Source organism: Podarcis raffonei, chromosome 2 (assembly GCF_027172205.1).
Source record: "Podarcis raffonei isolate rPodRaf1 chromosome 2, rPodRaf1.pri, whole genome shotgun sequence".
NCBI lineage: Eukaryota > Metazoa > Chordata > Lepidosauria > Squamata > Lacertidae > Podarcis > Podarcis raffonei.
Genome location: NC_070603.1, coordinates 67157387 through 67180208, shown reverse-complemented (window position 1 = coordinate 67180208; position 22822 = coordinate 67157387). Strand labels below are relative to the sequence as shown.

At 46.1% G+C, this 22822-nt stretch overlaps 1 protein-coding gene across 2 annotated transcripts; it reads left to right on the top strand.

Annotated features, from left to right (window-relative positions):
• Position 1: 1 nt before the first annotated feature.
• Positions 2 to 12148, top strand: SOX30 (SRY-box transcription factor 30). Of its 2 annotated transcripts, none has more exons than XM_053377120.1 (5): positions 2 to 169; positions 7146 to 7385; positions 8117 to 8353; positions 9637 to 10129; positions 11694 to 12148. In XM_053377120.1, the coding sequence occupies exons 1-5, from the start codon at positions 109 to 111 to the stop codon at positions 12073 to 12075; spliced, it is 1413 nt and encodes a 470-aa protein (XP_053233095.1). In that variant the 5' UTR covers positions 2 to 108; the 3' UTR covers positions 12076 to 12148. The 2 variants fall into 2 exon arrangements, with proteins under 2 accessions (XP_053233095.1, XP_053233094.1); XM_053377119.1 differs by lacking the exon at positions 2 to 169 and adding an exon at positions 758 to 2058.
• The last annotated feature ends 10674 nt before the right edge of the window (positions 12149 to 22822 follow it).

The window sequence follows — 22822 nt, the reverse complement described above, 5'->3', positions numbered from 1 at the left end:
CTAGTCTCTATGACGCCGCAAGGTCTTTCGGGATTGCAGCTCCCTAACCGCATTAGCCGCCTCTCAGTGCCGGGCGCAAAAAGCCTCGCAGCAGAGGGGACGGGATAAATGCAGAGCGAACCGAGGCTGAAAGCCACGCCCTCCAGTCTTGATGCCGCCCATCCTGGATGTGCGTAGGCTGCTGTGGGGCGTTTAATGGGGGCGGGGGAGGAAAAGAGGCCCTCGCGCCATGTGTGTTATATGTGCGCACGCGCGCCTGCCTTTGCTCAACCCGGTGCCGGGGGACTACAATTCCCATCATCCCTGGCCACTGGCCAAGCTTGCCGGGGCTGATAGGAGTTGTAGTCCCGCGACGCCGGGTTGTGGAAAGGCGGGCAAACGTGCTTAACGGGGATTCTGACAGTGTTAATCCAGTTCCCTGTGCCCGTTGAACGCGCATCTTCCCTTCCCACGGTCAGGTGCAACACGTGTCGCACCGTGCGGGGGTAACTCATCCCGCACTCCTTTTAAGTTTTATCCTCGCCGTGGTCGTCTCCATCCTCCCAACCCCGACGCTGGGTTTGAAAAGAAGGACTCCCGTAGACGAGGGGAAATGAGCTGGTGCTTGTCAAGGAAGGAGGCGACGCGCTGAAAGCGCACGGGCTGAGGGAACGGTAGCTGTTGACGAAAGGGAACGTTGGGGGCGAGGGAGCTGGCGAAGGGCGCGCGCGCCGCCGCCAAACGAAGCCCTTTCAAAAAAGCGGGCAAGGCGCGTGGGTTCGTCCCGGGGTCTCCATGGCGACCTCATTGTTACGCGGCCCCCAGGGTCGCCCTGGCGACACCAGGGAGGGGAAAGTGCGGGAGGCACGTGGAGCCAGCCCCGCGGCTGTTGCCATTTCCAGCCGGTGCCCCGAGGCGGCGCGAGGCTCCTGCGAGCCGGAGGGCGGGGTCCGAGCGCGGCGCGCGTGCCCCTGGCGGGAGGGGGAGCCGAGAACGTTTGCGAACCAACCGCAGGAAACAAACGGGCGGTCACAGAGGGCGGAGGCTGAGCTCACAATCCCCGCAACAATCCCTCTCCCCGGGGGGCGGGCTGCGGCATGGAAGAAGGGGCGCAGGGGGAAACCCCCCGAGAGCAGCACCGCCTCCTGCACCCCGCGGCTTGGCAGGGCGCTCCCCGGATGGACCACCTTCTCCTGCACCCTCTCTCGGGGCAGGGGGCCAGGGACCCGCACCTCCTGCTCTTCTCCCCCAAACAGGGGCCGCAGCACCCCCTGCTGCACCCCAAGCAAAATGCCCTGCGCAGGGAGCAGAAACCTCCACTGCCTGGGGAAGGGCTTGCCTATAAAGAGCAGCAGCAGCAGCAGCACCTGTTGGAAGACCAGCCTTGCCTTGCCAGGCAGCTCTGCCAGCCAGGGTTGGAACCTGGGGTTTGCGAGATGCTGGAAGAGGCGGTGGCGGAGGGAAATGGCCAGCAGAAGGTGCTGCAAGTGAAAGCGGAGGAGCGGGAGCAAGAGAACCAACTGCTCCCGACGGGCGGCAGTAACAAGAAAAAGAGAGGGGAGCACAGGGCGGCTGCCAGTCGTCGAGGAGGGAAGGAGGAGGGAAGCAGCGGCGCGAAAGGAGGGGGGGAAGTCAAAGTGGGGAAAGGAGAAGAGCCAGAGGAGATCAAGAAAGAGGTGAAGGTGGAAGAGAATTGTGATGCCAAAGCCTTGGGGTCCGGAAAAGAAGGGGCCATCAAAACGGAACTGGTGGAGCCTCGCGAGGAAGCTTGCAAGGGGAGGGAAGAGGTGGCATCCAAGCCTCGCCCCTCCTCCAACGGCCCAGCTCATGTCAACAAAGATGCTGACTTGTCTCAGCCTCTCGGGACTCAGCATCCTCAAGAACTGAAGATTCCTGTCACGCTCCATGCTGTCCCTCCTGGGGCTAGAATCCAGTTTCAGGGGCCACCTCCATCTGAGCTCATAAGAGTGACTAAAGTGCCAGTGGCACAAGTACCCCTTAAAATGCAGTCCTTGCTGGAGCCTTCAGTGAAAATAGAAACGAAAGATGTGCCTCTCACAGTGCTACCCTCAGATGCAGGTAGTAGATAGGTATAATAGAATTTGCCAAGTTGCCCTTTAGTCGCTATTTATGTACAAGTAAGCACCGGGATAGAACTGTTCATACACCTTAATCTGCACCACTATTATTCCAAACTTTAAAAAAAAAAATATGAAGGGCCAGAAGGAAGATAGGGCTTCACTCATGTTCATGCAATTAACAACAGCTCACTGTATACTTTACTGGCTGTTGCAACCACCAAAGATTATGAAGATGGTCAATTATGCAAAGTCCCATCTACAACTTTTTAATATTTGCAGGAGCTTTCTATTGCAGAAGTATGCCACTGCCCTCTTTAATACATTGTAACCAGGGCACAGAGATTAACTGTGACCCTCAGAAGAAACAACAAAGTGCTTCTTTCATGTGTGGCAGATTAAAGACTAACATTTTTTGTGCCATCAGCATTCATAGACCAGTATCCACTTCATCGCCAGTTTATGCCACAATAAATCTGTTAGGCCTTGTTCTGACCCTCTTCCAAGGAGCCCAGGGCACTATACAAACATCCACCTTAATTTTCACTACAATACTGAAGTAGGCTTGGCTGAGACTGTTACCCATAAAGCATTCTTGAGCCTTTGGGCACATTAGGTATTTTGAAGGAGTATTGTGGGCACCAACACCTCTAGTTGCTCCCTCCCCCTCCCAGTAGTCAGAAAGAAAGCACACACAGAGATTGTTTGGTTTTTCAAACGGTTTGGTAAAAGTCAAATCCAGTTGAATTAAAATGAATCCTCTTGAATTTGCATGATTTTATGTGGGTTCCGCAAAAAAAACCCCCACCAGAAATACCCAACCCCACCTTATAGTGGTACACAACACAGTTAAAAAAAGAAAAAGCAGATCTGGTGCTTTCATGTATCAAAAACATTGATCAAAGCATGGCTACTCTTAAAACACCCCCAATAAATTACAGAATATGTCTGCAGACACAGGTGACTACGGTTTGATTATGGTTTTGAAGAGATCCCTTGTATTACAAGGATCCAGGAATATCTGTGCCTAAGATCAGCGTCTTTGTGTCATGGCAGCTCTGGAAAGTACCAGATCCATGGTTCAGTCAACTGACACATGATGTGATACTGGTTCTGGGAAACACCTGTGAAAAATTCTGCAATTCCAAGGGGATCTGATTTACTGGCTCCAATGTGCACAGGCACATGTGTGCACCTCTCTCCTTATTCCCATGGCACCTGTTTCCCCTGACTGATCCATTTTCTTCAGTCTCCCAGATAACTCCTCTTTCCCTCCTATGCTATTTACTTTCTTCCCTTCACATTCTGTTAGCAGCTCAGGAGCTGATCTGAGTCTTGAAAAGCACATCGAGCTGAAAGAGCAATTTCATTTTTCTGAGCCCTGAAATGCAGACAGAGAAGAAAGAAGAAGTGGGAAAGAGTGCCATCCTTTCAACTTCTTCCTTCAGCTCTATGTTCTTTTCAAGGGGGAGGGAAGTAACAAGCCTTGTGCCAACTCAGTGAAGGGACAGTGAGTAACGAAGAATTTGAAGGCATTGCTCCCAACAAACTATGATTTGTAGGCAAGATTACCAATTATGAATTGTTGTAGCAAAACAAACCTTGATCGCTGGCTTGGGTGTTACTTTAAGCCAGATGTCATGGTTTGTTTCTGCTTAGTGCAAGTAAGTAGGAGGCAAACATGCTCAAAGTAAATTTTTGTTTAATAAATTTCAATACTACCCTTCAGGAATAAAGTTTTCTCATCAGCCTCAAGGGCTGCCCCACATAGAATGCATTGCAATATTCCAGTCTGATGAAATTACCAACCTTAGTGAAATTAATGGGGATACTTTTGAAATACTAGGGTTCAGAATTATCACTTGAATGACTTTCCAAAGTCAGACACAGAGGTTGAGCAATTTAAGGCTTGCCAAGTTTAGATCTCACAAAAAAGCTTGCTGTGTGATCTTGTGCATGTCTGCATTAGTTTCGGTGAGATTTACTCCCCCAAGTATAAGGGTGCATAGGATTGCAGCACCAGAAAACTTTAAATTTAGGTCTCACCATTTCTAAGCTGTATCCCTTGAGTTCTGACCACAGAAACATCTGTAGTGGATATGTAATTCTTTTCATAGATTAATAGAAGTTGTTGATATGCATTCCAATCCTTAATACTTGTACTTTGAAATAATTCAGGAAGCTTAGATTCAGATGTATGAGTAAAGTTTAGTACCTTAGTGCCTAAAAACAATATTCTGCTTTTAGTACATATCTGTTTAAGCCAGTGGTTCTCAACCTGTGGGTCCCCAGATGTTGTTGGACTGCAACTCCCATCATCCCTGAGCTCTGGCCTTGCTAGCTAGGGATGATGGGAGTTGTAGTCCAACAACATCTAGGGATCCACAGGTTGAGATAAAATGACTCAGGAACAGGTATTGGTTGAAGTGGTGCTCCTCCTGAATGGTTGATGTATGCCTGGGTGGACACCCCCCCTTTCCTAGTGTAGGGATGTACCCTGGATTCAAATCAAACACTTCAAGCATGTAATCATAAGCTGTTTCACCTAGTTAGGGCTTTTCCTTCCAGCTCTCTGCTGCTGGTGTCAATGCCTGTATTGAGACTGGAGCATGGAGAAAACAAATTCCACACAATGTGTCCGATTGATGTCTGCTGCAGTAGCAGCAGAACTGTTAGGGAACTGCTCAGTATGGGGTTGAGCCAGGACATTTTGCCCCCTTCTGCCTGGTGATGCGCAAACCTTTTTCTCCTGCTTCCCAACTCCATACTTTACAGCACCCTTACCCAACTTGATGCCTTTCAGACATTTTGGACTACAACTCCAATAGCCATGCCACCTGGCCATGGGCATAGGCAGGATTTTTTTTGGCGGGGTGGGGAGAGACCTTTGTTGGGGGTGCAGAACCAACGTGATTGGTCGGTTAGTTAAGTATTTATATTGTTTTACTTGATGGGGGGCAGCTGCCCCTCCCTTGGCTACACCCATGCACCTGGCTAATGGAAGGGATGATGGGAACTGGTAGTCCAAAATATATGGAACACACCATATTGGCAAAGTCTGCCCTACAGAGTGAGACACTGCTGCTGCTGCTGCTGCTGCTGCTGCTGCTGCTGCTGTCAGTGTGTGTCCTGGCCTCTCCCCCTGGTTGTTTGTCAACTAGAGTGTCCCATCCCCCCAGTGGGTCTTGAATCCCTGTCCCAGTAAGGGGGTGTGTGTATATGTGCATGTGCTCTTTGCAGATGAAATTGTGTGGGTGCCATGTTGTGTGTCGTCTCTTTCCTATTTATTTTATTTATTATTTATTATTTAATTATGTGGCATAAATGTGGCATAAATTTTTTAAAATAATAATAATCAAGAACAACAGCCCAATAACCCCACCCCCTACTCAATGTGTCATGTGCTAATAAATGAGTGGTGGGAGCATAACAGGATTTGAACTACTTCCTAGAAGAATGCTTGTGGACTGGCAGTAGCAAGGTAATTACTGACTGTGCCACTAGGGTTGATGAACTGGGGGCGCTGTAGTCTCATCTTGTGTGTGTGGTGATGGGGGTGTCTGCTAGATGGGTGTCCCATTCATTGACTCCCTGTGTGTCAGATGGGCAGTCTCTGATTGCTGGGTATTGCCTGGGTTTTTCCTGTTCTCCTGTGTCCCCCCCTTCCTTGAGCATGCTTTATATACCCCAATCTCTGAGTAGTGCGAGATCCAGGGGTTCCAGGCACTTACCCAGAGTTTGGTTTCCTCAGAATGAGGGACAGTGGAGACCATGGTCTTTAGGATATATGGTTTATTTACACATATATACAACCTGAGCCTGTGTTGCAGGTGCTCACAGCATCTTGCTTCTCCCATAGCCACAGCCTTAGATTCCAGCACAAGTCAGACATGGCTGTGTGTCTCTCAGCTGTCCAGGCTGCTTCCAGCATCTACCACTTACACACCTCCCTTGCTTTTGTCTTTCTAACTGCCAGACAGTTGAGGGAGGGAGGCCCACTCATTTCTGCTCTGGCACAGAGCCACTTCCTTTGTTACCTTAATGACCCATACTTGCGGGGCCATTATCAAGAAACATGTCTGGCTATTCCAGCAGCAACTGGATCCTTGTTGGATCCAGGAATTAGGAGGGACTCAGACATACAGTCTACTGCTCCCTCTCTGCAAAATCACAACAGATGCAGTGGCTGTTTTGGCAATGCTATATATATATGTGGAGCATAAAGACACCATCTCTAGTGTTCTTGGCAGTATGCAATACCTTCCTACACTCAAAAATGAAGGGGATTTTGTTGATAAATCAATAAATATTTGTTTTTCAAGTAAGCAAATATAATCATAGCCCTGTCTGGTTCTGAGGACTCTACCCCAAAACCTACTCTTCTCCAGCTCTACTTTACACTCTTCTTGAACTGGCTGGAATATGTCCTTGAACTCTGATAATGCCTCTAGTTTGTGTAGTTGATGGAAGGGGTGAGTGAGAGTGTGTAAAACTAGCCTAGTGGACAAAGATAAAATTTACATTCATTGTTCCACCCTCTTTTGTCTTTGGCGCCACCTACCCCTGACACATGGCCCTCGAAGGGAATGTGGCTCTGTCTGAAAAAAGTTGCCATGTCACATATCACTTGTGAAGCTCCCCTCGATTTCAAGCACAGTTTGCCATGTGGTTTGAGAGAGTTGCTGTTACTCCTTTCCTGCTGTGATTTTGGAAATGTGTTTATAGCAGCTGTATTTTATTTTTATGGAGGCTTTTTTTTAAAAGTCCCATTACATTACAATACTGTATCACATTTAAAATATAGCATATGCACTGTCATTCTCTATTACTGTATTTCTTTTGGTATATTGCTGTTGGCCCCCTTGAGAGGACTTGATCCAGAAAGGTGTCTTATAAAAATTTAAGGAAAATAAGCCAAAAGCTCCTGTGGGCTTATGACAATGGTTTATGGTTATTTGGAGCTTGGCCTTTATTTCTGTAGTCTGCACTAAAGTAATGAGCCCAGAATCAATAGCAAACTCATTATTTTTAACTACAAACTTTGTATGGTACTTATACTGCCTACCCATCCATCTTTCTTTCCTGTAGGGATACCAGACACTCCATTTAGCAAAGACAGAGATGGCCATGTCAAGCGTCCCATGAATGCATTTATGGTGTGGGCAAGAATTCACCGGCCAGCCTTAGCCAAAGCTAACCCTGCTGCCAATAATGCGGAGATAAGCGTTCAGCTTGGATTGGAGTGGAACAAACTCACAGAAGAGCAAAAGAAACCTTATTATGATGAAGCTCAGAAGATTAAAGAAAAGCACAGAGAAGAATTCCCTGGTATAAAATAGGTTTTGGTTTTTTTACATGTTTCTCAACATCTGATGGTCTTGATGCAGTGCCTTGTGTTACCCAGAAATAGGTTTATGAGTGGGGAAAGGTGGGGTTCAAGGACGATACTTGAAAGGAAATACAAAAAAAACCCCACCACCATGCAGGAACCACGAGGCAGTCTTCCTTAAAGCTTTTGTCACCACCCCACCCCTTCTATTCCCATAGTGGTTTCTTTTCAGGCTCTGGAAGTTTAAAAACGAGTTCAGAAGAGGGAGCTGCTTAAAGGAGCTGTACTCTGTAAGCTCTTGTATGCATGGATGTTGCACATGTGCATTTTTACAGCATCTGCCATTGACATTATTTAAGTATTTAAAACTAAGTACAATAGCAGATTTATTATAGCAAATGCTACTGGGCCAAGTTCAAGGTGTTGCCATTAGTATATAAAACCCTTAACAGGATGGGACCAGTTTACTTGCAAGATCACTTTACCCTAGATATGCTCAATTGACAGCTTCCACCAGCGGAACTGGCACTGTTACAGGTGCAACATAATACTTGTTCTGTAGTTATAAGAAATTGATCTTTTGATCCAGACTTTGGAACTCCCTGCTTATTAACATCAGGCAGGTGCTTTCACTGTACTCTTTTTGGTGTCCTTTGTTATTACATTAATCAGTTTTGAAATAAAATAACCCATTATATTTCAGTGAGCCTACTCTTTTATATTCCCACAGGTTGGGTTTACCAGCCACGACCTGGCAAAAGGAAGCGGTTCCCCTTGACAGTCTCCACAGTATTCTCTGGCACTACTCAGAATATCATTGCTACCAGCCCAATGACAGCCTCCACTGTCTTTACTGGGACATCTCAGAATATTATTACTACAAATCCAACTACCATTTACCCTTTCCGATCTCCCACCTACTCTGTGGTCATACCCAGCGTACAGAACAGCATTGGACACCCAGTCTGTGAGTTCATTCCAATAGTTTATGTGAGTTCATTATATGATAGGAACTACAAAAACCCAATGTCTGTATTCTTGTTGAGAGTATGATTATGTAGGATTATGCAGGAATATTTGATGATGAGATGTGGCCATAGTTTTGCGGTAGCCTTATTAATTCATTTCCAAATTAGATTAGTGAAGTACAGAATGCTTTGTTTATATGCTTGTTTATTTGTTTTAATCATTCTCAAAGTAAAGTTGGGTCATTATTCTTACTAGCAAAACGTCTGTTAAGTCTGATGAGAGAAGCAAAAGCGATTCAGTTCTCTTCTGCCTCACCACTCTCCACCCTCTCATATATCATTGACTTAATGAAGAGTAAGACACCAGGGCATGCTCACTGTTCTAAATCTAGTCCTGTCCCATGTTTCCCCAAAATGAACATGGCTTGAAAGTCTTGAGGAAGGGGTAAGGAACCTTCATCACCACTACCACACTGAAGGTCTTTCAGGTTCTGTGTTTCCTCCTTCCCTGCTGAGCCCACATCCCAGTTTTCAAAGGCTGCCTTAGAAATATATTGCCCCTCCCCAACACTCTGAAGTTGACTTCAGGAGGGAAAGAAGAAGCATTATATCCCATTCCCTATGCTCAGTTATGCCAGTGTCTGGAATGAGAATCAGATTTTTCACCCTTTCAGCTGTATCACATATTGCAACTGTTTCCTTTGGTTTTTTTAGAACTCCCTGGGAACTATTAAAAACCAAGCTAGTTCCTGTCTGCACAGCCCTGTTTGGAGGTCTTTTCCTTGGTCCCGCGAGACACTGTTAGGGGAGAAAATGTTGGGGACTTGATTTTATATAAAAGATTCAGTTTTATGCTGATAGGGAATTGAGAGACTTGCCAAAAAGTGCCTGGAAAGTCTTTGCCATACATGTTCAATGATAGCACACTGCATACTGGGCATCATTGGGAGGGAAACTTGTAGGAGATTTATAAAGAAAAGACATTTTTTTAAAAAAGATTAACAGTCTAAATACTGAATGTCTTTTTAAATGTTGCTGATTCGTGAAATTGCATCCATGGATGTCGTTGGGTATGAAACTGCAGTAGGTTATGCTAGGGTTGCCATATTTCAAAAAGGGAAGATTCAGACATATGGCAACCATAGGTTATGCTATATTAAAGAAAAGCTTAAAAAATGATGAGGGATGATCCAGTGCTATTACATGGATCATTCTATAATATTTATAACATAGTGTTAATGGGACCTTCTCACTTATGGATAATACTTTCTCTTCTCCAAAGGTGAAGCCCCTTCTACTATCCAGCTGCCAGGTCCTTCTGCTCAGCATCCAGGCCCTATTACGCTGTTCCAGCCAAATGTAGGAAGCACAGCGCCACTGGCTGCCTCAACGGCAAATCTGCCAATTCGTCCAGTGCTTCAACCTCAGCGTTTTGCTGCACCTTCACCAACAGAAGCTCACCGTGTATCTTCAGGAACAAATTGCTCTATAAAGAGACCAACCCAGATTTCTATCGAAAGCGCAAGCAGGAACCCAAATAATACAAGCACCACACATTCCAGATACAGTGTCTCAAATAGTCAACCCCCTAAGGAGTACTCAGGTGTTTCTTCTTGTTCTAGAAATGGACCCATTCCTCAAGCTCCTCCCATCCCCCATCCACACGTTTATCAACCTCCTCCCATCGGTCATCCAGCCACCCTGTTCGGAGCTCCTCCTCGATTTTCATTTCATCATCCTTACTTTTTACCTGGGCCCCATTATTTCCCATCAAGGTAATGCAGCTATTTATTTGTGTTCTGCAGTAAAGGTGCATATCTAGTCAGACAACCACGGAAGGATTTGCAGACTTCTACAAGGAAAAGATTGAAAAGAACCTGTGTGAATTTCCATGTACAGTCATACCTTGGAAGTCAAACGGAATCCATTCCAGAAGTCCGTTCAACTTCCAAAATGTTTGGAAACCAAAGCACGGCTTCTGATTGGCCATGGAAGCCCCGTTGGACATTTGGCTTCCAAAAATAGTTCGCAAACCGGAACAGTCACTTCCGGGTTTGCGACGTTTAGGAGCCAAAATGTTCAAGAAGTAGGCTGTTCGATTTCCAAGGTGCGACTGTATACTCTTCCTTTCTGTCCATCCTTTTTTCCTCTTTCCTCACACATTTATCCTCTGTTCATTTCATTCCACTGAAACATTTCTCATCATACTTTGCAGTGACCAAAGGGCTTTTTTATAAGGGTTTCTTTTTCATTCTTGCTTTTTAAATTTGATCTGTGACCTTGATATTGTTGTTTAAACTTTTCTCCTCAACTCACTTTCCTCCTTTCAAAGGAGAACCTCTCATTTCAGGTTCTCTTGACTCTTTGGTCATCTCCAGATGACCTGTTTAATGAGCATTCAGCCTGATAATGTGTGTGGGGAAATTAGATGATGTTGCATCAAGCAAGTGTTATTGCAGAAGCTCCAGTCCCTTTTCACGTCACTTTCCTTATCACAAAAGGCCATCATGTTCTGCAACAGTTGGTATTCACCCATGCTTATATCAGTGTAGAAGACCTTGCTCAATGAGCCACAGTCTAAAAGCTAGGCTGATGGTTATGAAGAAGGGGGCTTTTTTTAGTGGTGGCATGGATACTGTGTAATGTTCTTACTGAGGTGGTTTATCAATCCTGCTGCTTGCTAGTATATCTGTTTGTTTGTTTGTTTGTTTCAAAAAGCTTCTAGTTAAATTGAGTATTTTGCAAAGATGTTTATTTTGATGTAGTCTTCAGTTTTACTTCACTTTTACACTGATGGTTTGTTTGCTATTTTGTGTTATGAAGTGTCGTAGAGGTGTTATGAGGTGTGGTATTGGTCAAAAGTTGAAATCATTCGTTACAAAAAAACAGGTCTGCATTAAGAGTTATGGGATGTATGTGGCTATATGGTCCTGCCCCTGGTTGTTGAACTGGACCAGATGACCTTCTGGACCAGAAAAGGGGAACATATGGTCTTCCAGGTGCTGTTGGGCTCCAACTCCCATCATGTGTAGCCACTGGCCATGTTGGTTCAGACTGATGGGAGTTGGAGTCCAACAGTAGCTGGAGGGGTACAAGTTACCCACCCTGTTCTCATTGTCTCTTCTAAATTAGTTATTCTGTATAATGTACCATGGGCACACATCTTGGCTTTTTGAAACACGGCCATATTATTGGATTCTATTTACAATTGTGTCCCATGACTGAGGTAATCCCTTTATTATGGTAACTGGTTTCCAGATTTGAATACAAACAAGCTATAATATATCATTCCGTTTTATGGTAAAAGCCGTGATATAACTCATCTTTGTCTTGCTGCAGCACATGTCCATACAGTCGCCCACCGTTTGGCTATGGAAACTTCCCCAGCTCCATGCCTGAATGTCTTGGCTTTTATGAAGACCAGTATCAAAAACACGAGGCAATGTTTTCTGCTCTGAACAGAGACTATCCTTTTAGAGAGTATCCTGATGAGCATACGCATAGCGAAGACTCCCGTAGCTGCGAGAGCTTGGAAGGGACATCCTATTACAGCAGCCACAGTCAGACTGAAGAGGAATACTTAAACCCTATGCCACAGCTGGACATTGGGGCCCTTGAGAATGTTTTTACTGCAACCCCATCCACACCCTCTAGTGTACAGCAAGTCAATGTGACTGATAGTGATGATGAGGAAGAAGGAAAGGTGTTAAGAGATTTGTAATTTAAAAAACCCAAATGATAGTATCCAGCATAATTTTTTAAAACATGAAATAAAACATGTTGGTCATATAACACTATTTTAGTGAGTGTGGTCAAGAAGACATAATTGATCCAGGTTTTAAAATTGTTATGATACATTGAAGGTTTTTCAGGGCACTGTACCATCGCAGGAGTTGTACCTTAATACACCTGATTTCATATACTTTACCTTGTTACCTTGTCAGGGTAGGTCATAAGACTGAGCTGTTTGTATTATATGTTTGTGCACCACCTTTCTGTCAAACTTCCAGAACTTGACTGATGCACTTTATTGATACTGCACAGACACAGCAGTGATCTACCTGCACCATGCATTCAGTTTTACATGCATGCAAAGGAAAGGTGTGACTCATTCATGGAGTCAGGAAACAATGCCATCAGTTTTATGTTGATGCAATGCCAGAAGCAGCAGATACATTCACCAGGCTTTTCTAGAGACTTGCCCGTCTAATCCTACATGGTAATAGGATCACTCACTTATGGGGGCAGACTTTCCTAACTCAGAACTTTTGTTATTTATGTTCCTAGATGACATAGTGGGATTTTCATTCTAATCTACATATTTATGGAGCAAGTGAAATTCTGTTTATTTTCAGGATTTTAAAATTGCTATCTTTTTTATGCACTTGTTTCAGATTATATATATGCGCTGAAAATGGTTACATAGTAATCTGAAATTCTACAGCCCCTCTTATGATTTTAACTTCCTCCTCGATAAGAGGATTTTATATTTAAAGCCCACATAAATGGGACTGTTGAATGTTTCTAAGAACAAGTAATGGTGAATCTAGCTGTGTGTTGTATACAAGTGGGCTATGATTCTATACCAGAGTATATTTAACAGTAATATCTCAGGCATACATTTTAAATGTATCTTTTGAAAAATAGATGTAACAGAAGGTAATGTTGCTAAATGTTCATGTTAGAAAACATTTTTATTTTGATATTTTTCTTTGTTTTGGGGGTGGGGTTGATAGTACATTTGTTCCATTTTTGTTACATTAAAATAAAATCACATGAACTGTATGTTGTTAGCTCTATATATTGTGATGAACTATGAATTAAGAATGTCATGATCCTATTGTGTCCATGTAATAATAAGTGAAAACACAGTAACCACTTTAAAGTCTCTTCAGGGATATTTGTTATAAAAGAAAAGATTGGCTGCTTCAAAAGTTTATACATTCTATACATTTTTAGGGTGATTTTATTATAAATTTTTAAAAATCGTTTTTAGAATGCTAGCAATGCAGACAGTACACAACCTTATGATAATATATTTCAAGGTAGCAGTCAGAATTGAAGCAGAAAAACTTAAAAGGAACAAAGAAGTTCATATACTTCACTGGTAATTTTCACTGACAATCGTTGGCAGTGTCTCATCAAAATTGTGTACAGTTTGTCCTTTCGATATCTTTATGGTTTATGGTTTTACTCTATACTTTGGACCTAGCATTTCCAGTAAATTGTTCCAACTGTGCTGAATACAGTTAAGGTAGTTGAGGACCAGGCTTATCCATCATGAATGCTGCAACCAGACCCTCAGCTTCCATTGTGCATGCTATGTCAATAGTGCTTTTAAGGGAAAGTCTTATTAATAGCCAAAAGCATGCCCTAGCTCTGAAACAGACTACTGGGTGAAAGATGACCTTCAAGAATTCTTGTGGGCAAATGTGCTATTTCCCACATAACTATGGCTCCAAAGTATAAAACAGCTGTCGGATTGTTCACTCCATCTGCTTTTTCCCATCTGTCCTGCCCCAATCTTTTTTTTTTCTTTTTTAAACAAATTGCAGTATTGGCTAGCTGGAACCATATATTGGTTGACTGCAGTTTTATTAAATCCAGACTGATGTTTCAGACATAGTGCCAAACTATGCTTAGGTGCTATGTGAACGAGCCTGGCTGGACCATTGGGCTCACACGACCCCCCTCCTCCCTTTGCATGTTTCCATTCCTTCCCACATTTCCTAGTTTGAGGCAAACTGTAGCTTGCCATTTCACTTGAGCTAGCAAAGCATTGTTTCTGCTATGCAGACCAAGACTGGAAGCCACAGTCCACCCTGGTTTCCACTTTGGGGCAAGTGGAAACCATAAGTGTTCTGGTAGGACTATGCTTTGGCTCAAACCGAGAAAGATAGGAGGAAATCACCCACAGGGAAGGGAGATGGAGGAAAGAGACTCAGAACTGTGAAAAAGTCACTGCCCTTTCTTTGTTTTTACAGTATTTTGAGATCGCATTTGACTCTTTTAAAGACTCAGATCTCACTTCCATCGAATATTTCCCTGCTCCTGTTAGTTTTTAAGAGTTTCATGCAGCAATCTTTCCCAGCTGCATCTGGGCATGCCAGGGATGGAGACTGGAATATTTTGCATGAAAGTAATATGACTGAGGCATGTAGGCAGTGGTGGCTGGTGCCCATTGGAACTTGTGCGGCCGAAGGTAGGGAGGCCAGCAGTAGGTGGAGCTAGAGTCAGTGGCAGGCAGACCCAACTACTAGTTTTGCTGCCCCACCCCTTGCTGAATTGTACAAAGGTAACATAGACTAAGAAGGAGGGAGTTGACAGCCTGTCCCACCCACAGGACTGGTTTGTAGGAAGGTAAGCTGATGGGGGATGGCTGAGGGTGAACTGAGGTTGGTGGGGAAGTGCCCCATTTCCTCCAATAGTCCAGCCTCCTCTGTGTTAGGTGTGGTGCAAACATTCGCTGCTTTTGCCTTAGATTGCTCCTGGTCAAATGGGTTTTGCAGGTTCCCCGAGCGCTACAAACCCCAGCCAAATCTGTTTACCACAGACAGCAGTGTTAGGAATGGACACACCATGGTTAAGAAAACCAACAGTGCTTTTCCCCACTCACTTTCAGCTCTGAAATTACTATCATCTGTCTTCAGCCAAAGTGATGGGGAAAGTTTTACCAGCTAAATATCTTGTGTCCATTGACTTTTAAGGCACACAACCAGTAAAACAACAACAAAACCCTTAGCAACCATATTAAATGCATGTATTGAGCAGCCTTCTCCAAATATGACAAACAGTGAAGCGTGATCACACGAAGTTGTAGGGAATCTTTGGCCCTTCGGATGTTGCTAAAGAACAACTCCTAAGTTGTTCTTAGGAGCCTAAGGAAGTTTTTAGAGATTAAGGGCATCCGTGTAACTCTGAACTACTTTTTAAAATGAGCAGTAGAGAGTTTAACATTAGAGGTAGGATGGTTCTGACTGCTCCTGCACCTATGCTTTTAACAGCAGCCTGATAAACAATTGTTTTAGTTCACAGACGAATATTTCCTGGCTTGAAGTGGTGGGGAAATGTTTACCTGCTAGATTTGTGTGTGTCAGGTTGCAGCTGCAGGCAGAGGAACAGGGCCAGCAAAAATGTTTAAATCAGGGGCAGCTGTTGACTCTTGGGTTTGTGCAGCTGCAATTTTTTAAGCCCCTTCCCTTGCACACATTAAGTTGCATACAGTGCTTACAAAGGAAAAAGTACATTTAAACATGTGCAGATGTCACTGTTTTTTCACTGAGAAACATCAACTGTTTTCTGTAACCCATTGGATAGAGGGGAAGACTTCCATGTGGGAGGGCATTAATATATGTTCCAGACAAAGATGAATTCCAGTTACTCGAATTCGGAATTAATTTACCCATTCAAATTAATGAATATCACTTCACAAGTTTCTGAATCCGTCCATTTTTAGGGGAATGCAAACACACCCATTGGCAAAAGATTTAAGCAACAAAGCTTTGAAAATGCCAAAAAACATTTGTTCCTGGTTGTTCACAATTGTGACCTTAAATCCAAACTCTCAAAAACGAAGGAACTAATTATTTCAAAGTTTAAATTAGGCCAGGGACCACCAGAAGTTAGTACAGTGGTACCTCAGGTTACAGATGCTTCAGGTTACAGACACTTCAGGTTACAGACTCCGTTAACCCAGAAATAGTACCTTGGGTTAAGAACTTTGCTTCAGGATGAGAACAGAAATCGCGTGGCGGCAGCAGCGGGAGGCCCCATTAGCTAAAGCGGTGCTTCAGGTTAAAAACGGACTTCCAGAATGAATTAAGTTCTTAACCTGAGGTACCACTGTATTAGAACCTATTTTTAGTGTCATGGCTCAGGCCTAATATAGGGCTGCCATATGTCTGGATTTTCCTGGACATGTGGTGTTTTGTCCTGGATCTTAGGCAAGTCAAAAGAAAAGTTCAACTATTTTGAGGGTTTCCGAAAAAATTCTTTACTTTTTGAAATATGGCAACCCTAGTATGTGTGGTATATTTTAGAAAGACTAGAAGCACAGAGCATATGACTTCACTATGGAGATATGAAAAATGAAGAAGAAAATGAAATGTTATAAAAAGTGTCAACGGTGGAGCTCAGGAATGTGGAGCCATTGGCCCTCCAGATATTGTTGGACACACAATATCATCATCCCTCCAGTCAGTTGTAAGGGATTATGAGAGTTCTAGCCCAGAAACATTTGAAAGACCACAGATTCCCCAAACCTGAGGAATTAGGAAAAAATAAATTACAATTTGTTACCATTAGTGCTTATTGTTTGTGTTTATACACCCAAATAGAAGTCTGCATGCCTCTTATTCACAATTAACAATGTAACCCTATACATGTTTCCCTAGAAGTACCGTAAGTTCCACTGTATTCAGTGGAGTTACTCCCTAATAAAATTGGGGTTACAACAATAAAATATACCATGGTGTCAGGGAACTGCCATCTGAGACGCAGGAGGTGAAAGGGCTCACAGAGGGTGAGAGAGAACATTCAGCTGAGGAGGGGACCAGCAGGGGGAGAAGTGGAGTTCCAAGGGAAAGTGAGTCGGAGGGAGGGCTCAGAGACACTTCAAGCGAAAATAGTGGGGAGGTTTCAAGACCTCCTGTAGGGACACCCACTCCTCGCCGGAAACTGTCACGCCAAGAGTCCAGAAGACGCGTTTCCGTTAAGGAGCTTTTATGCTGGAAGAAGTTCCGTAAACGCCCACTGTCCGATACAACGAGCGACTGATGGAGCCATGCTTAAGGAGCTCCATCAGAGACAGAGGTTTGTGGACTTAGCCAAACTCTGAGGGACTAGGATTTTACGCACAAGCAGCTCACCATCCCATCACAGCAATCGGACAGTCCCTGAAAGCAGCTTGTGCAAAGAGGCATCATGAGCAACCCAGCCGGAGCCGGGGGAGCAGGAGGAGCTGGAGAGAGTCCAAGCCTGGAAGAAAGGTACAGGGTGTTGGAGCTCCAGCTAGCGCTGCAAACGGCGAGGCTAGAGGAAAGGAGGGCACAGGGTGCAGATAAGACAAAAGGCGCCCCACTAGCAAGAAAGATGCCAGGATTGGTGCAGAAGTTTGGGGGGGACCCCAGGAACTATCAAGCCTTTAGGACAGAGATGCAGTATGCTCTCGAGCTGCAGTTTAACGACTTTCCCGACGAGGCATCGCGAGTGGCGTTTGTGATTGGCCATCTCGAAGGAGGGGCGAGAGACTGGGTTAGACCCCTGATGGCAGGGAATAGTGAAATGCTGAAGGACACAAGGAAGTTTTTTCGCGCCATGGATTTGATGTTTTCCAGCGAGATTGAACAGGGACTGGTGCGCAGACAATTGATGGCTTGCAAACAGGGGAGCCGATCGGTTCGTGAGTACTGGACTGAGTTTACCATGTTGATACATAAATTGGGATGGGACCTATCGGCGGAACCCATTCAAATGCTCTTTGAAGAAGGGCTTTCTTCGGCGGTGAAAGACGAACTTTCCCGGGCGCCCAGGGCGGAGTCTATGGACCAGCTGACCAAAGCAGCGCTGACCATTGGAGCGCGCCAGGAGGCAAGAGCCTTGGAGAAGCGGGAGGGGAAAGGAGAGCGTTGGAGGGATTTCCGCATTCCAGAGATTCCAGAGCCAAGTTTCCCACCAGGAGAGCCGATGGAAGTTGGAACAGCGCGCGTGCGCGCAGTTTCAAATCCCAGTGAAGGGAGGAAGAAGGAGGGAAAGAGCGCCAAGAAATGTTATCTCTGCCAGCAGCCAGGTCACTTTGCCAGAGTCTGCCCGCAAAGAAAGGAATGGCAAGGGATGGCGGGAGCTGTTGGGGGGAAGGAGGAGGGAGTCCAGGAGCCAGTAAAAGCCAACGCCTGGCTGCCACCGTCGGGGCACTGCAGCCAGGCCAAGGAGCAGTAAAAGTGCCCACTCCGGAACCTCCAAGACCAGCCCTAGTAATAGAGGTGTTGCTAGAGCTGGCAAACGGATACCCACTAAAAACAAAGGCGCTGTTGGACTCAGGCAGCTCCTGTAATTTTATGAGTAAGGAGTTTGCAGCTGAACACCAGATACAGACACTCCCTTTAAGCAACCCCCTGCAGGTGACCACGATCGATGGGAGGGAGCTGTTGGGAGGAGAAGTTAGTCTACAGACCGTCCCAATGGTTATGAGGGTGGCCAGGCACACCGAAAGGATAGCGTTCAATGTGGCCACCCTGGGAGGGGCTCCCGTCATTTTGGGAATGAGCTGGCTAGCGTTGCATGACCCGCTAGTGGGCTGGCATCAGAGAGTGGTCTCCTTTGGGTCAGCACATTGCCTGGAACATTGCAGAGAGGGAAAGGTGCCAGAAGGGGCAAAAGCCTTTCTAGCAGGGACGGAAGTGGCAGACAAAGGGAAGGTGCCCAAACAATACGCTGATCTGAGCAAGGTCTTCAGCGAAAGGGAAGCAGATAAACTACCACCGCATAGAGACTTTGACTGCCAAATTAACCTGGTCCCTGGGGCCCAGCTCCCCGTGGGCAAGCTGTACGCCATGTCAGACAGGGAAATGCAGGAGTTAAGGGAGTTTATTGATAAAAACCTGAAGAGGGGCTTCATCAGAGAGTCCAGAGCGGTAGGGGGGAGCCCAGTGTTTTTTGTGGACAAAAAAAACACGGATAAACCCCGGCTTGTAGTGGATTACAGGCGGCTAAATGCCGTGTCAGAACCAGTGACTTTCCCCATGCCCAGGATTGATGACATTTTGACCAGGGTGAGGAAGGGAAAGATATTCACGAAATTGGACCTGAGAGGGGCATACAACCTGATACGAATAAAGAAAGGGGATGAATGGAAAACCACCATGTTCACCCCTTTGGGGGCTTTTGAATATCTCGTTATGCCATTCGGATTACAATCAGGCTCCGCCTGTTTTCAATCGCTCATGAACCATGTCCTGGGACCTTTGCTCTACAAGAATTGCGTGGCCTTCCTCGATGACGTGCTGATATATTCAGAGAATGAGGAGCAGCATGTGAAGGATGTCAGGGAAGTGCTGAGCCAGCTGCAAGCAAACCAGCTGTGGGTGAAATTGGAGAAGTGTCAGTTTCACACCAAGGAGGTGGAATTCCTGGGGTACCGCTTATCAGACAAGGGATTAGCCATGGATCCAGGCAAGGTCCAGGCGGTGCTGGAATGGAAGACACCGAAAACGAAAAAGGATGTGCAAAGGTTCTTAGGGTTTGGGAACTTTTACCGTAAATTCATCAAGAACTTTGCCCACTTAACGGCTCCCATCACGGACTGTCTAAGCAGCAAGAAGAAATTCGTTTGGACGGCGGAGGCGGAGCAAGCATTTGAGGAATTGAAAAGGGCATTCGCTTCGGAAGAACAGCTCCTGCATGTGGATTTACAAAAACCCATGAGAGTGGAAACTGATGCCTCAGACCGGGCGGTGGGGGCGGTGCTGCTTCAGCCAGGGAGCAATAAGTCGGAATGGAGACCTTGTGCCTTCTTTTCGCGTAAGCTGAACAAATCCGAGAGGAACTACACCGTATATGACCGAGAACTACTCGCCATTCACGAAGCGTTCCGGAGATGGAGACACTTACTAATTGGCGCACAGCATAAGGTGCAAGTGTGTACGGACCACAAGAATTTGGAGTATTGGAGAACGGCACGAGTGCTCAACCAACGACAAGTGAGATGGGCCCAGGAGTTCTCCAAATTCCATTTTGAAATCTGCTATGTGCCAGGTCCAGAAAACATCAGAGCGGACGCTCTCTCTCGCAAACCTGAATATTTGGAGGGGGAGGGAGCGCCTGAAGAGAGACATATTATCCCAGAGGACCACTGGGTGTGTGGGGCGGCCTGGGTGGGGCAAAGGGAACTGGTAGAGGGAACGGTAAATGATGAATACGCCCAGGATAAGCTCAGAGGTTTAAGGAGAGAGGGAGAAGACCCCGGAGGTTTTGAAGAAAGAAACGGGGCATTGTATTACAAAGGGGCTCTATATATACCCGAAGGGGAATTGAGGGGGAGAGTACTCAAACAGCTGCACGACAATCCCACAGCGGGGCATTTTGGGCAACACAAGACCATGTGGTTGGTGACCAGGGAGTTTTGGTGGCCCAAGGTGAGGGAGGATGTACGGGAGTATGTGAGAAGGTGTGACCAATGCCAGAGAGCCAAAGGAGAAAGGCGGGCACCAGCGGGGTTATTAGAACCGTTACCCACACCAGAACGACCGTGGGAGGCGGTATCGATAGATTTTATGACGGATCTGCCTAAATCCCAGGGGAAAACCGCCATACTAGTTGTAGTAGACCTGTTAACTAAGATGGGTCACTTTGTAGCTTGCTCACATGCAGTCACGGCGGAAGAGACAGCGAAATTGTTTGTAGAACATATTTTTAGGCTGCATGGCGCCCCCTTGAGGGTGGTCTCCGACAGAGGGAAACAGTTCACATCCAGATTCTGGAGGAAACTTATGAGCTTGTTGCACGTAGAGGTCAACTTTTCGACTGCCAGGCACCCTGAGACCAATGGGCAGGCGGAGAGGGCAAACGGTATCCTCCAACAATACCTGAGGTGTTATGTCAATGACAGAGAGAACGATTGGGTCGAAAAGTTGGCGCTAGCGGAATTTGCTTACAATAATGCAGAGAATGTGTCCACCGGGATGAGTCCCTTTTTGGCTAATTATGGGTGCCACCCCAGGGCGTTTCCAGGGGGAGGAGGGGAGAGATGGAGTGTCCCGGCCGCTGAACATTTTGTAGAAGAAATGGAAGCGATCCATCGTCAACTCCAACTCAACTTAGAAAGGGCCAAAGAAGAATATAAGAGGCAGGCAGACAAGAGCAGAAGGGAAGGTGAAACCATTAGGGTGGGGAGTCAGGTCTGGCTATCAACCCAAGGGTTGCCGTTCAAGGGGGGTTGCAAGAAATTGAGACCCAAAAGATTGGGACCATTTGAGGTCATCCAACAGGTCAACCCAGTGGCTTTCAGACTCCGGTTACCGAACCACATGAAACTGCACCCAGTATTCCACAGGTCATTACTGTCACCATACAGGGGGGAAGGTGAAGGGGTATCCACACGGGGGCCAGCCATAGAAGAAAGGGAAAGCAGCAACCATGTGGCGGAAATCATCGACTCCAGGTGGAAGGGTAATCAGGTGGAGTATTTGGTCGCGTGGGAAGGGGAACCGGAGTCGGAAAACACCTGGGTGACGGCAGAGGAGGTCCGTGACGAGATCTTGGTCGAAACGTTCCACCAAAGGTTCCCCAGGAAACCTCAGCCAATAGCGAGGTTCCGGAGGGAGTACTTTGGCACCACCGACGATGAGGAGGAACTGGAGGGATTCAGGGAATCGGAGTTGGAAGGAGGAACAGACTCCGATGAGGAGGAGTACTTGGAAACCGGAGACAGCAAAAGGTGGAGGGAAGTGTTCGAAACTTCGGAAGATGAGGGAGGTTCCTTCAGGGGTTTTGCTCCCTCGCCTCCCGCAGAGGAGGGGAGGGAAGGGGGTGAAGGGGGCCCTGGAGGGGAGGTGGATGTCAGGGAACTGCCATCTGAGATGCAGGAGGTGAAAGGGCTCACAGAGGGTGAGAGAGAACATTCAGCTGAGGAGGGGACCAGCAGGGGGAGAAGTGGAGTTCCAAGGGAAAGTGAGTCGGAGGGAGGGCTCAGAAACACTTCAAGCGAAAATAGTGGGGAGGTTTCAAGACCTCCTGTAGGGACACCCACTCCTCGCCGGAAACTGTCACGCCGAGAGTCCAGAAGACGCGTTTCCGTTAAGGAGCTTTTATGCTGGAAGAAGTTCCGTAAACGCCCACTGTCCGATACAACGAGCGACTGATGGAGCCATGCTTAAGGAGCTCCGTCACAGACAGAGGTTTGTGGACTTAGCCAAACTCTGAGGGACTAGGATTTTACGCACAAGCAGCTCACCATCCCATCACACATGGTAAAGCAAACAGAAAAGTTACATCTGTAAAACAAGAAATTATAAGACGTCCCATATATAAAACTATTGAAAACAATTCCAACACACACACATACACACATTTAAAAACAATTCCACACCATCTGGGTTGTCCTTGTTGAGGCCTGGCGAAGATTCACTGCCCCCGGCTCTGCTTTCGGCACTATTTCTTTCACTGCCTTTTTACTTTTCCCCTCTGAGAGTGCAGCTGCATACCATGTTAACAATGTGATTAGCAACCCCACCATGAGTTTTAAAAAAGAAAATACCAGGCATATTGGTGGTGGTCGTGGTCACAGGGTAGGCAGATGCAATAGTGATTATCAGCACTGCAGTCAGTGTGCAGGGAGGTGAGGTGTAAGCCTTCCCTCCACAGCTGTGATCTTGGCAAAAATCACCCCTCTCCACACACCAATCAGCACGGGGTGGGAGCTGTCTTTGGTGCTCTTTCCGGGCACAGAGAATAATACAGGCAAGCATTATCTT